The sequence below is a fragment of the Gossypium raimondii genome, chromosome 8 (assembly GCF_025698545.1).
Source record: "Gossypium raimondii isolate GPD5lz chromosome 8, ASM2569854v1, whole genome shotgun sequence".
Classification (NCBI taxonomy): Eukaryota; Viridiplantae; Streptophyta; class Magnoliopsida; order Malvales; family Malvaceae; genus Gossypium; species Gossypium raimondii.
The window spans coordinates 23,604,525-23,618,869 of record NC_068572.1 but is presented as its reverse complement, the minus strand read 5'-3'; the positions used below and the strand labels follow the sequence as shown (position 1 = coordinate 23,618,869).

Here is a 14,345-nt window from a genome sequence, read left to right as displayed (position 1 = left end):
AGTTAAATTTATTTAATCAAGATCAAATTGATAGAATGTATAAACTTTAAAAGTTAAATTTCTTATAATATCAATATATACTTGTCGAAAAGCATTAACATTGTAATTAACTATCATTAGTTGTTCACTTTCAAAATTGATAGGGAGTAAATTGCTCTGATTTTTTAGAGGGACCAATTTGGTTAATATCAAGATTGTCAGGGACCAAAGGTCTTTTTATAAATGTTGGCATCGTTAAGATTCTTTGTTAAATTTAGGTAAATTACAATGTCTTTTCTTTTTGTCACATGGCTGCCAAGAGAGCTTATTTTTAATTTCAAAATGTCACACCAGTGAATTTAATAATAATAACAACTGGTCGTAAATTTTTTAATTTGAAAAGTAAATGGACTAAATTCTTGAAAGCAAAAGTATAAGAACTAAATTCCAAATATATCATAAGCTTTAAATTTTACTCTATAATTTAACCCAAAATTTAACTTAATACTAAGCGTGAGAATAAATAATACTAATACATAAATAATTAGTAGGACCAACACATGCAATGAAAAGAATTATCCATTAATAGTGGTACTTTGAAGGATCACATGTTATTTTAAGGATTAAGGCTTTACTGGATAAAATGAAAAGAAAATTAGAAAGATGAAAAATTAAATGAGTAAAAAGTGAAAGGATAGAAATTATAAGGTTGCATTTAGTTTATGAAAATATTTTCTATTTTCATTTTCTATTTTCATTTTATTTTTCAGAAAATAATTCTTATTTTTATTTTTTAAATTGAAAAAATGTTCGGTAAATAAAAAATATTTTTGAATAATGAAAACATGTTTGATACCTATTTTTATAATAAAAATATGAGAAATAAAATAAAAAAAATACATTTATATAGATTCAAACTAGAAAATCAAATTTAAAATTTGAAAAAATTATTAAAAAAATATTTTTACGTTTATATAAGTTTGAACCAAGTGTTGACACCATTTTTTTGATAAAACGGGGTCGACTTAGATTTTAAAAATGAAAACAAAAACGGGAGTAACCACCAATCTTTGTTTTGATGAGATGTGATCGGGTCATCTCGAAAAGTAGTTGTTTTTAATAAATGGTTTGATTTTATTAAAATAACAATTTTGGTCCACGAAATACAGGAAAACGAGTTCGAGAGTCGGTTACGTACGAGGAAGAATTAGCACACTCGTAATGCCCAAAATTGGTACCTAGTTGATTAATTAATGTCTTAGTGTCAAAAATTAAAAACTTTGAAAAATTTTTAAAATACGATCCTTGTATTAAAATGTTAAAAATTTTTGAAAAAAAACATATTTTACGTTAATCGAGAAAGAGAATCATATCCAGTAAGTTAGGACATAATGTCTTGAATTCTCGATACGCGAATGAATGCTAAAAAAATTGCTTGTTTAAAATATATTTAGATGTCTCAGATTAAAAAAATAGATCAGGCCTAGTAAGTTAGGACTTGATCTTTTCTTAATTTCCAAGACCGTTTGAAGCATAAGTTTAAAAAGATTCGTGTATTAAGATTTATTGCGAAAATCGAAACCCAGTAAGTTAGGATACGACTTTCTCAAATCCAAACACGAAATTTCATTTATTCAAGAGTCATAATTTATACATTGAATGAAAAACAATTTAATGAGTAATAGTAGAAATCAAAACACGATGTTAATGCTCGTGACAAAACAATAATAAATACGATGATGTAAGCATAAATAATACGAGCAATAACAACAAAAATAAGTTAAATAAAAGGACAAATCAATAGCATACAAAGTAACAAATATATAAGCAAATAAAAGTAAAACATTTAAAAAATAATAATGGACATATAAATAAATAAATAAATAAATATCAAGTAAAATAATAATAACAACAAAGAAAATAAATAAAATTATAAAATATAAAATAAATATGTATGTATATATATATAAAATATATATGTATATATATAACAAAGTATGAAATTAAAGATATAAATGAGTGAATAATAATAATAATAATAATAATAATAATAATAATAGAATAGTAAATAATCTATAGTTAAAAAAAAACAAAAGATATAAGTAATTGCATAATGATAACATATAATAAGACAAAATATATTTAAAATTTAGATAAGTAAATATAAATAGAAATATAATAATAATAATAATAATAATAATAATAATAATAATAATAATAATCTAATTAGTTCAATAATAATAAAAGTCACAATGGAAAAGGATTAAATTAACAAATAAACAAAACATAGGGACGAAATTGGGAGCAAAAATAAAATTACAGGGTAAAAACCGCAATAAAACAAACAAAAAAGGACTAAAATCAAAATACGCGCAAAGGTCAAGGACCAAACAGGTAATAAAACCCAAACCTAGACACGTGTCTGTTGTCCAGTGCACTGGAGGATCAGGGACGAAATCAGAAATCAAACAAAATTTCGGGGCTAAATTAAAAGAAAATAAAAATGAACAAAAAGGAGTAAATTTAAAAGAAAATAAACACGGAAGGACTGAGCGCGCAAATATGCCATTGGTTGAAAACACGCAGATCCTCCAGGCGGGTCGGGTTAAAATCCCGGTTAAGGGAAAAACGGCGCCGTTTTGGGGCTTAAGGACGTCGACTAAAACGACGTCGTTTTGTTTGGGCTATTTAAGCCAAAAAAATTTCAAAAACATTCATTTCTCTCCTCTAAAAAAAATATCTGAAACTCTCTCAAGAAAAAAAAAAAAACCCCCTCCCTCAAGAGATCCGACCAGGGGTCTGGCTGTTGGCCACCACACCGGTCGCCGGCGCCGGCGTCTCCGCATACGGCGGCCGGAAGTTCGAAAAAAGGTAATTTTTTTGTTTTTATATATTTTTATATATGTATATCTCCTAAAAAACTAAAAATAAAAAAGTAAAGAAGAACAAACGGCGCGAAATAAAAGAACTCAACCTTTCCCTCGTTTTTTTCGATTTGCTTGATTGTTTTTGTTTTTTGAATCTGTTTTTTTTCTTTATTTCGAAAATCATCCAAAATCCCTCCTTTTTACAATGGTTCGAACGGCTTATATAGCCGATTTTTTTTTACATATTTTTAATCTTTGCTGTCACTTCTTTCTCTGATTTTGCAGGTGCAAGTGGCGCAAGTGGCGTGGGAGCGGCGGAGCAGTTGGTGGCAGAGCTAGGGCGGCGGCAGTTGGGTCAGAATACCCTAGGTGCGGCGCACCTAGGGTTAGGTTTTGTTTCTTTCTTTCTTTCTTTTGTTTGTATTGGGCTGCTAGAAATGGGTTTGGGGTAATTGGGTTAGTTGGGCCCTGAGGATTTTAGGCTTGTTCTGGATTGGATTTATTTGGGCCTGGTTTTAATTTGATTTGGTTTTGGTTATTTGGACCATAAATGGGCTTGTACACCAAGTTCAATTCATTTAAAATTAAAGACGCTTGTTTTCATTATTTCCAGTTTTACATTGCATCTTTAATGAAAACAATTATTTATTATTTTCTGATTTTCATATATTTTCATTTTCATTTTTAAAATAATTTCTAAAACCTTTCAACAAGATATGCTTTCTTGAATATTTTCTATTTTCCAAGAAAATAAAAATAGTACATATATTTTAAACCAAACGGAGTATAGTTTTTCTAAATATGCTTGGTATGAAAAAGAATAATATAAATTTACCACTGTATTCTAATGTACATATCTAACTCTCTTATTTATTTATTTATTGAAGATTCCATTTTCAATAACAATTTCATACAAAATTATTAATATGTTTAAAATAATTATGATATAAAATAAATTATATATGTAAAAGATAGTTTTATTATGTATGCTATTTATTGAAAATTTTAAATAAATATTAAAAGAATATATTATTTAACAATCAGATTATTTAAAAATAACAAATAATATAAAAATTATGGAATGGATATTAAGTATGGAAGTAGAAACATAATTATTTGATTAAATTGAAGAGAGAGAGAGAATCTAATGCAATTTCTATTTCATATACCCATTCATGGAGTAAGGAGTTTTAGAAGTCCAGGAATGGCAATGGTAATCCCAATTCCCAACCAATCCCATAAAAATGATTTAAAAGACAAAAAAAGATATTTTAAAACTTGATTAGGGACAATTTCATCTCAACCCCTCTTTTGGACATACAAGGATTATTATAAATTTGTTTGTACAAAGAATCTTATGCACATGCATTCCTTTTCTATTTTAAATCATCTACTTCATTAAACATTAAATCTTTTAACAGTTTTTACTACAATATAAGAGACTTTTTGGGATAATTCTTTATTGTTGGATTGTATTCATAATTTAGTTACGGTATCAAGTCTGTAAAAAATGGAATTGAAATTTTATCACATGTCTTAATTATTATTTTTTAATATCTTAAATACACAGTAAAATCTTAACCCAAAACTATTCCAAAGAAATTATTTTTAGGGAAATTCAATTCCTACATTATATATTTTTTGGGACGTTTTTTTAACAAGAGACGCTACAACAAGAGCACTTTTTATTGGTAATCTTTTGGTGAGGGTACAACAAAAGGTCAGCTTATACCAAAAAAATTCAATTTTTTTCGACCCAAGGAAAAATGCTATTAAAAGCCCAACATTTAAGGGCATTTTTAGCCCATTAAAATGAAATATAGATAATCTCCCAAATTCAAAATTGGATAGAACCAACGCATTTTCATCCCTCAAATTCAGAAATCTTTTGCATTCTCATAAGATTAGGGCAAATCTTGTGTTAATACATCCACCACCGAACTCAATCTCTCTTTCCTCCTAATCTTCTGTGCCACTTTCTTCATCCAGGATAGTTCCCTTCACCATGTAGCTGATAAACTATTATCAAATTTGAGGAGCTAAAATCATTTCCTATTTCATGCAGGTTAGACCCGAATTAACATTCTTCTCTCCACTCACAAATTTTTCGTTTATGCCTTTTCTCGTCAACTATATCCTTCAATTTCTATCATCGTTTCAACTGTTATGATAATGCCTTGAAAATTCTAATATGATACATGACATGATTTTGAGCTCCAACATCGAAAATATTATTAAAAGAAATTATAAAATAATTGGAATGAAAAAATTATGAAAGAAATTTGATATTGGAGATGGGACTATGTAAAAAGAATTTAAAAAGTGAAAATGTGACTAAAAGGACTAAATTCCAAGTTTTGAAAAGTATGAGGACCATTCTGCAAAATTACCCAAAAGTGAAAAAATATGAATTATTATGGATTAATTGTCATGAAATGAATTGGAATGTGATTTGGAAGGATGAAAATCACTTTTGGAATAAATTCAAAATTTTGAATAGTACATGGACTAAATTATAGTTTTCCCATTTTATTGAGAAAAGACCTAAAGTGCGCTTTTCATTACTCACATATTTATATAAAAAAAAATTCATGATGAATTATGAACTTGGTTTGATCTAAGTATTGAATTTCGAGAAGAAATCACTAAAAAATGCAAAAAGAGCAAAATGGTAATTTGGTCAATTCCTGAAACTTTTATGATAGAAATAATATTTAAATATGATACTTGATATCTAAAATTATTTTGGGTCGTTGGAATCTTGTTTTAAAGGCTTAGGCCACAATTTGACAAAAATTAAACATGAATGGATGGCAATTGGAACCCCTATCAACTTATCTCACTACACCAAAATAGGCTTTTAGCGGCGCTTGCAAATACTTTTTGCGGCGCTTTCAGAAGCGCCGCAAAAAACGCCACTAATGACAGCGTCGCTAACTTTAGCGGCGTTTTTAGAAATAAACGCCGCTAAAGACCAAGACCTTTAGCGGCGCTTTTCCCACAAACGACGCTAAAGAACAAGACCTTTAGCGGCGCTTCTCCCACAAACGCCGCTAAAGACCAAGACCTTTAGCGGCGCTTTTCCCACAAACGCCGCTAAAAACCAAGACCTTTAGCGGCGCTTTTTCCACAAACGCCGCTAAAGACCAAGACCTTTAGCGGCGCTTTTACCACAAACGCCGCTATAGATCAAACCTTTAGCGGCGCTTCTTGCAAAAACGCCGCTAAAAACATAACCTTTAAAAAAATTATTTTAATCAAATTATATTTATTTTTATGATAAATATTATATTATGTTTTATTTTCTAAATTTGAACTTTAAATATACTTTTAAGGATAAATAAAAAATATTATTTAAATTAAATTTTTCTATAAAATTTTAACTTTAAAACTAAATATAAAAATTAATGAATTTAGTTTTAGAATTTAAAATAATAAATTAATAACACAATTAAAATCCAAAAGTTAGAACTCAAGTTGTCGTAAATATTAAAGTAAAAATAAAAATTTAGGATCAAAGCTAAGATAAATAATACATATGAGAAACTTGTATGACTTCTTCCATCTGTATTGTGCGTTTCGGAACAACTTCCTAATTACATTTCAAAATGGCAATGAGTAGGCATGAGTCAGTACAACTTTAAACAACCTTAAATAGTTTTATGTATTACGAAATCTACACGAGTGAGGAAAATTGCACTAGTTTAAAAAAGTAGACCAAAATGCATAATATGAGGATGAACTTGCTTGGAAGTTTTCTCATCTGCATGTTTTCATGTCTTCTCTCATTGAAGTAGTTAAAATTTTTCTATCCTTATCCCGTATGGCACCGACAATCTAGAGATCCTGTCTATCATCCACAAGGTTGTTGGCATTTCGTGAAGACAAGTCTTGGGTTTTCACTATCCCAGAAATACATCCTAAATCCTCCTGACGACAAAGGTGATAAATTTTGACAAGTCCAGGCAACAGTTATAACATTATAATACAAGGAAAATGAAGATTTCAACATTAAAATCATACTACATATATATATTAAAAATAAATATCATCAAAACCGAGCTACTATGCTCAGTGTACCTGACTGTGCAGTCCACTATCAGTGACATTTATCAACTGCAGAACACGAGCTGAGAGTTCTGCATCAATTACTTCTTGTGACTCCATGCTGCATGGAAGAAATGTAAAAAATATATTGATGACTGTAAAAAGAATGCAAGTCGAGTAAAACCAAAGAAGTTTCAAACAACTAAAAGTACCCTCGCCAAAGTTTGAACCCTATGCCTAATTTCATATTTAACAATCAAGAAACAAAAACCCAATATATATAATAATAATACACACATACACACAACATATAAATTGCACTAACAATGTTCCAGGGGTAAGTTTAGTTATATGGAATTTATCAGTAACCATTAGGAAAGAAGATACTGTAAATGATGTATCTTAACCAATGTAACAACTGTAACTACCTGAAATAGCTTTGAATCAGAAGCTAGGCTATTCAATAAGCCACTGACAAACGCATCGCCAGCACCTGTCGTGTCTACAGGTTTATCTTTAATGCCAGGAATCCTGCTCTTAAATGCCTGCAAAGGATATATAGGTTGATATCACTTATTTAATCAGTGCATCATTAGAACTCGGATAATCTTTAGTTGAGGGCATTGGCTCCATAGAGGATTTTATAGTCCACAAAAAGTCCACTTGGATTGTGAGAATTATTAGTGAAATTCATAACATCCAATCTTTTTTCAAAGAAAAGCAAAGAAGAGATAATCATACCTTGGTGTAATATCTACAACCCTCTGATCCCTCGGTTACAACCAAAAGCTTAAGATTAGGATGAAAAAGCTTCTTCATCACCACGTTATCATCATAAGGGTCATCACCTCCGGTTAAGAATGTAATTTCATCCTCGCTTACCTGCATTTTCTTAGGTTAGCAGCAAATGAATGCAGTAGCACGAACATTTCATAAATGAGTCTCATGATAAAAAGAAACCATACCTTAATAATGTCCGATTGATCCCATATACTCATTATGCCTTTTCGAGCAGCCTCTGGCGATGGCCATAGTGGCAATCTTAAATTTGGATCATAAGAGAGCATGCTTCCAGACTTCTTTATGTATTTGAGGTCTTGGGTTCAAATCTATCTTTGGGGAAAATTCAAGTATTTTTTCCCTAGACCTAACTCTGTTTGTTGGGGTTAAAAATTATTTTTGGTCAATCTGTGTTAATGATAAGCTTAATGGTTCAATGGTTAAGTCCTTGTAAACCTTTTAATCATGTGTTCGACTTTTTGCACGAGCTAGTGGAAAATTTTTATGCTTTGCCTTGTTCTCGTGAATAAGTTAAATTCAAATTCTTAAAAAATTTTGTGTGGTTATCGGTATCTGATAGATGGTTATCATGATTCTTTTATTGTTTTCTTTTCAAAAATTAAATGGCTAGAAAAAAAAAGGTTTTTATTATTTTATTTTACTTCATTTAATCTTTCCCAAATTCCCCACATTTCCCAATTGTGCTTCCACGTTCTATTCTTTTTGTTCCTTCCTTTCTTGTACTTTCTTTATTTTCCCTTCTTTCATTTACGCCTCCTGTGCTATTTTGTTCTTGATTTCTTTGTTATTTTGTTTTAATCTCTTCCTTGTGAATTGGTATGGGGTTCAACCTTATTCTTTTGTGCGATTATGATTCTACGGGAATTCATAGGTAAGTGTTCTCTATAGTTTTGTATAAGGGTTGTGATTAATAGCTTAATTATCATTGGAGCGTGGTTTAATCTCGTAAATTTTTGTTGTTAGGTGTTAATCAAGAAGTTCAAAATTTTCCTATTGTGAGTCAGTGGTACTTGGTTCTGCTGTGGATTTTTGGGTGAGTGTTAGAACACCTAAGAGTCTAAATTTTAGATTAATAATGTTTATACTAACGTTTTTGAATGGAAGTGTTAGTTGGAAAATTGGGAAATCATTGCTAATCAGGTGGGTTAATCATTTTAGGTTTTGGAAGTCTTGCGAGTGGATTCACTTCAGAAACAATAAATGAGTGTAACGAAAAACCTGAAAATTAGCGAACAACAAAACCATGTGACAGGCTGTGTGCTGGGCTGTGTGTGACACATAGTTTAGGCCAATTGGGCCGTGTGGGCCATACAAGGGCATGTGTGAGGTCGTGTAGGCCATACGCGTGCCTAAGGCCGTAAATATCATTTGAATCGAATGTAGGCCTTCCATAGGGTTTGTATGTGATCAATGAAGTTATAAAACATGAAATTTGACCATCTGTCAGCATAAAATATGACATATGAACGCATATATGAGGTGATAAATCTATAGTATGTATAATCTGAAAAGTGTTATGTATGTTCTGTATTGGTCATGATAAGCATGTATATCATAAAAATATTTGACATCTGTTAGTTCTGCATTTGCATTTGGGATGGGACTTGTGTATATGATAGAAGTGTAGGCTATCTCTATCGTAATTGGTGGCACAACCATATATTTTTTTGTAAACAGCGATAAATCACTTAATAAATTGGTAGCTCAGCTGCAAATATTCTGAAAAGTGTCATACCAGCACTAAACAGTGTGTAGGGTTGGATGGGTTTATAATACCCTATATGGAGTGTTGGGATGGCAGAGATGGTGTGTAGTGGATGGGGATAGGATTATATATATTTGCATCTGTTATGTTTTGATAAGCTCTGCTTCTAATATATATATATATATCTATATGTCTAATTGATTTCTATATGATATGCTACACAATAAGTTTCAAAAACTCACTTTCTGTTGTTTGTCAATTAGGTAACCCTCATACTTAGGATGGGTCGGTGTGACGGAACTTGGTTAAAATAAATAAATTAATCATTATATATTTCTTAATTTTATTATTTCGGCATTTTTGGACTATCTTGGACTGTTTCATGTTTGGACTTTATTTTTGCTGTGTATTTTCTGTTTTAATTATTTAAGCTTTTCGGCTAATTTGAATATGATTATCAAAATTTTGGACTTTTCTAAACAACCTTGTTTTCAGAATTGCACTCAACTAAAAGTTTTCTGCTGCAAATTCAACCATTTTAAAATATGTAAATCTGAACAAAAGTTTTCTCCAATCGAGGAGGAAAGATGCATTTTCTAATAAATCGAATTTCTACAAAAATATAAACTAATGGTTTCTTTTCAAGACAAACGAATTCTAGGTTTTCAATTGATTTACGGTAACACCTTCAGATTTGGCCATAACATCTAGGCCGAGTATGGGGTGTTACAAAATGGCTAAAAACCATATTTATGACAGAAATGATATTGGCATAATACATGAAGTGAGATTTCTATTATGTTTTCAATTGATTTATGGTAACACCTTTAAATCTGGCTATAACGTCTAGGTTGGGTTTGGGGTGTTACAAAATGGCTAAAAACCATATTTATGACAGAAATGATATTGGCATAATACATGGAGTGAGATTTCTATTAAATCATGTTATGATGGCATAAGCCATGGAATTTTTACTAAATTTTGTTATAGAAACATAAGTCATGAAAATCAACACTAAAACGAATAATTATTGTAAAAAAAATTTCTGGCAATCTAGATTGATAAATGAGCCCTAGTAGCTTAGTGAGTTGGCTTGGATACTATTAGCTTGCCAATAAGGGATTCCTGATATGAGTACTTTGGCACTCTTGTCATTAGCACTTTGGTGTTTCCATTTATGGCACTTTGGTGTGATTCTAATCTGGTTTTCAAACACTAATGCCACGATTTCTATTATTATGGTGTGTTGGCTGATTGGTCCCGAGTATCCAACCATTGTCTCTAAGTGTACTTAGGGCGTAATCAACTAAAAACTAATTAATAAGATTGTCCATGAACATAAGTATGGAGTATTAATGAAGGTATGTTATAACAACCTATTTTCAGTGGCGTCAGAAATAGTGATTTTGGGACCACGATTCCGACGAGCAAGTTGGTATTTTAATGTTTATTTAATGCCTATAGAGCTATATTAGAGTTGTATTAAATTTGCATTAAGAAATTTTAAGGTTTAGATAGTTAATTTAGTAAAAAGGATTAAACTGTAAAGGTTGCAAAAGTGGGTTTCTATTAGTTCAAAGGGTTAAATAACTTTAAAAAAGTAAATTAATGAACTTACATGGTAAATAAACCATGAAAGTGGCTAGTGGACATTTATGGACAAATTCTTGTTAGTTATTAGTTAATAATCTAAGGGTAAATTAGTAATTAAATAAATTAAACTAAAACAAAAATAAACCAAAGAAAGCTATCATCTTTCTTCTCCACCATCATCAAAAATTAAGAAGGAAAATACCACCATTTTTCATCTTCAAGTTTCGGCTAAGCTATCTTGGTATGCATGGTATAATATTTCGTCCAGTTTGAAGTAATTTTTATGTTTTCGAGTTCGTATTAGCTTAATCTAGCTAGCCCGGGGGTTAATTTGTAAAATTTTTAAAGGTTTAGGGACTTTCCATGAATGAGTTTGTAGTGTTAGTGAATTTGATTGATAGATTATTAAGCTTGGTTGTTAAATAGACACATTTTGTTAAGTGATTTTTTATGAACTTGAGCTTAAGGACTTATTTGAGAAAATGGTAAAATTCAATGGTAATTTTATGAAATGATGAAAGCTATGGGTTGTAAAGGACGTTAAAGAAAATCATTATGATATTTCATTAATTGTGGTTTAATCGTGAGTTTGGAATTTAGGGACCGAATTGAACAAAAGTTAAAATGTTAGGAGTAAATTCGTAATTTTACATTAAAATGGGTTATAAGTTAGAATCTTTAAATTTAAGCTACTTGAATTATTTAATTGAGTTAAATTATTATTTAGATCAAGAAACAAATAAACTAGACTTGAATCATGGTAAAACTAAGGTTTTGGATTAGTCGTCGGCTTTATTTTTGCATCCATGTTAGTCGAGGTAAGTTCATAACTTAGTAAAAATTAATTAGTTGTTTTGTGATATTAATCTATCTATATATGTCATGATTGAGTTCATTTACTGGTTAAATGGTAAAAGATTAAATGAACTAAGTTGAAATGATAATTAAATTAAAGGTTATGTTTGAAAATGGGAAACTACATGGATGAATTCTTGTGATGAAATAATATGTATATGACTAAATGATATAGATATGAAAAATGGTCCATATGAACCTCGTGAATGCTTAGGATGCAAATGTCATGTCATTAGGGATTATTTACAGTTTTGGGTGCTGGTCTTGAATATCCTACCGTTGGCTGAGGTCCTGCATTTGTTGTGGATTCTCCACGACTCGTGTGAGTAGCATCATTTAGCCTAAGATCCTGACACACAGCTCGTGTGAACTGACCCATTTCATAGCTAGTGTAAGCATTTACAGTTACAATTACAGTCACACTTTTTGTGAGCATTGTTCTTGAGTATCTGACGTTATTTCATTTGGTTCATCGGGTGTTAAATGTATAAAATGAAACGAATATATGAAACGGTTATAAGGAATGAGACTTTGAATGGAAATGATTGGTGATGAATTATTTTGATTATGTTTGATATAATTTATGAAATATGTTAAAGTTTTATAGCTGTAATATCTTACAGCTCGGGACAGTAATTGTATCGGGTATAGGGTATTACATTTAGTGGTATTAGAGCTACGGTTTAGTTGATTTTAGGACAGAAGGTAGCATGTATTGAGTCTAGGAATACATGCCATTTTATAGCCCGTGATAGTGTGATGACTCCTGATCAGTTTGACTTATTTTCTAATAGATTAAAAATGTCAACTGATTTCAATCGAACAGTACCCATTGACGCACAAAGTAATTTTTCAACCACCAATCAAGGGGTTGCTCGTAATGTACCTGAGTTTCAAGAGCCTAGAGAATAGTCTTCTAATCTTTCTTTCACATGATGAAAGACATGTTTAATGCTTATATACGAACTAATACTACGGCTTGACAACTGGAAGACGGAAATGTGCAATGTACAAATCACAACAAGTAATAAAGTGACAAGTAAATGTCGAGTTATCGTACCCACAGGGGCTGTGAAAAGAATTATTTATGAATGCAATTTTAAAAACACTTTGGTGAAGAAAAATATTTTGATTTGAAGAGGTGATTAAAAACTAGGATATTAACAAAGTAAAATAAATAAAAATAAAATAAAAGTTCCAATGCACGATTTCAAAAGATGATTTTAATCAAGATGACATAATTGTGTTAGATGAATTACATTTATTATCTTAGAATTATTAAACTCATGTTCATGTTGTTATGAATAAATTCATGGCAACTCGGTAATTTGCTAACTTATCAAAATCCATTTATCTCTTGACTATATCTCTACATCAATTCAATCGATTAAACAAATTTTAATAAGCAAATGTGTTAATACACATACATACTTACGAAATTAAAATAATCTCTTGTACATATCTCTATGCCAATTCAAACAATTAATTCAATCTCATAAGTACATAAAAGGTTACGTGAGGTAACAATGTATTTCTACCTTGAAACAGTTTAATCACAATAATCTTGCAAGTTATGCAAGGCTAATGTATTGTTAGATACCGTTGCTAATTTAACCCCAGCTACCTTAGATGATTAAACATGCACTAATTAAGTATTGTGACAAATTAATTACAATTTCAATCCGTTTAAATAATTAATTCATTAGTTACCTTACAATTGTAATCCAAGAATAACATAGTCATGATTTTACTTAATCAAACATCTTACTAGGGCCTATAACAACACTAACACAATTTTAATAAATTAAGTAGACAAAATGCAATCAACTTAACACAAATTAAATTTAAGCCATATTAATTAAATTAAACATATCAACATCACAAATATTCATAGACATGTTCATCATAAAAACAACAAAATTAAAAGGATAGGGAACAAGAATCAAATCCGGTGTTTCTCCGAGGCTTGACTAGTTTGCTCCGCTCCTCATTCTCTGCTTGTTCTTGTTGAACCGAGGCTTCTATGAACACTTGAATGCTGCTCCAAATGGTGGTTTAATAACTCTTTTTCAAGAGGTGAAATCGACAAGAGAATGTGGGAAGAAAATGAAGAACGATGGATGGGAATGAAGAGAGAAAAATGAGAGAAAAGTGAAGAAATGAACAGGTTTGAGATGTCTTTGAAGTGAGCAACCAAGGGGGTATTTATAGGTTGAGAAGGCTTCTAAAAATAGCCAAAATAAACAGGCAAAGACTCCCCCTATGACCAATCACACATGTGGCATGTTTGAAGATTTCAAACATGCTATTTTTAGGTAGGGGCAAATCTTGAAAGGCATGAATAGTGGAGGGGTTTGAATGCAAATTGAAGGAGTCTTTAAGGGCCATTTTGCAAGCCAAATAATCAGGAAATCAAGCTGATGGATTCAGCATGTGGGACGGTTTTGGGCTGCCTAGTGCTCTATTGGATTGGTTTTCTCGGTTCAACTCAACTCGGC

At 30.7% G+C, this 14,345-nt stretch overlaps 1 protein-coding gene and 2 long non-coding RNA genes across 3 annotated transcripts; 2 read left to right on the top strand and 1 right to left on the bottom strand.

The window, feature by feature from the left end:
• Positions 1-2,574: 2,574 nt before the first annotated feature.
• LOC105793591 (uncharacterized) lies at positions 2,575-3,452 on the top strand. The gene is made up of 2 exons (XR_001133491.2): positions 2,575-2,850; positions 3,132-3,452. It is a non-coding gene; the product is annotated as an uncharacterized LOC105793591 (long non-coding RNA).
• Positions 3,453-6,353: 2,901 nt separating this feature from the next.
• On the bottom strand, positions 6,354-8,124 carry LOC105791063 (probable fructokinase-7). The gene is made up of 5 exons (XM_052634461.1): positions 7,859-8,124; positions 7,635-7,775; positions 7,322-7,438; positions 6,927-7,014; positions 6,354-6,776 (listed from the first exon to the last, which is right to left on the bottom strand). Exons 1-4 carry the CDS (start codon positions 7,958-7,960, stop codon positions 6,991-6,993), a joined length of 384 nt encoding a protein of 127 aa, XP_052490421.1. The 5' UTR covers positions 7,961-8,124; the 3' UTR covers positions 6,354-6,776; positions 6,927-6,990.
• Positions 8,125-8,345: 221 nt separating this feature from the next.
• On the top strand, positions 8,346-9,728 carry LOC128042946 (uncharacterized). Its single transcript, XR_008198565.1, has 3 exons — positions 8,346-8,565; positions 8,658-8,727; positions 8,853-9,728. It is a non-coding gene; the product is annotated as an uncharacterized LOC128042946 (long non-coding RNA).
• The last annotated feature ends 4,617 nt before the right edge of the window (positions 9,729-14,345 follow it).

What these genes read in the sequence shown, in the direction of transcription:
- LOC105791063 (XM_052634461.1), bottom strand. Translation starts at nt 7,960, where the DNA reads ATGCTCTCTTATGATCCAAATTTAAGATTGCCACTATGGCCATCGCCA. An exon ending in GTTGTAGATATTACACCAAG is followed by an intron (nt 7,439 to 7,634) that starts GTATGATTATCT and finishes TATCCTTTGCAG; the next exon opens with GCATTTAAGAGCAGGATTCC. An exon ending in CTGATTCAAAGCTATTTCAG is followed by an intron (nt 7,015 to 7,321) that starts GTAGTTACAGTT and finishes TCTTCCATGCAG; the next exon opens with CATGGAGTCACAAGAAGTAA.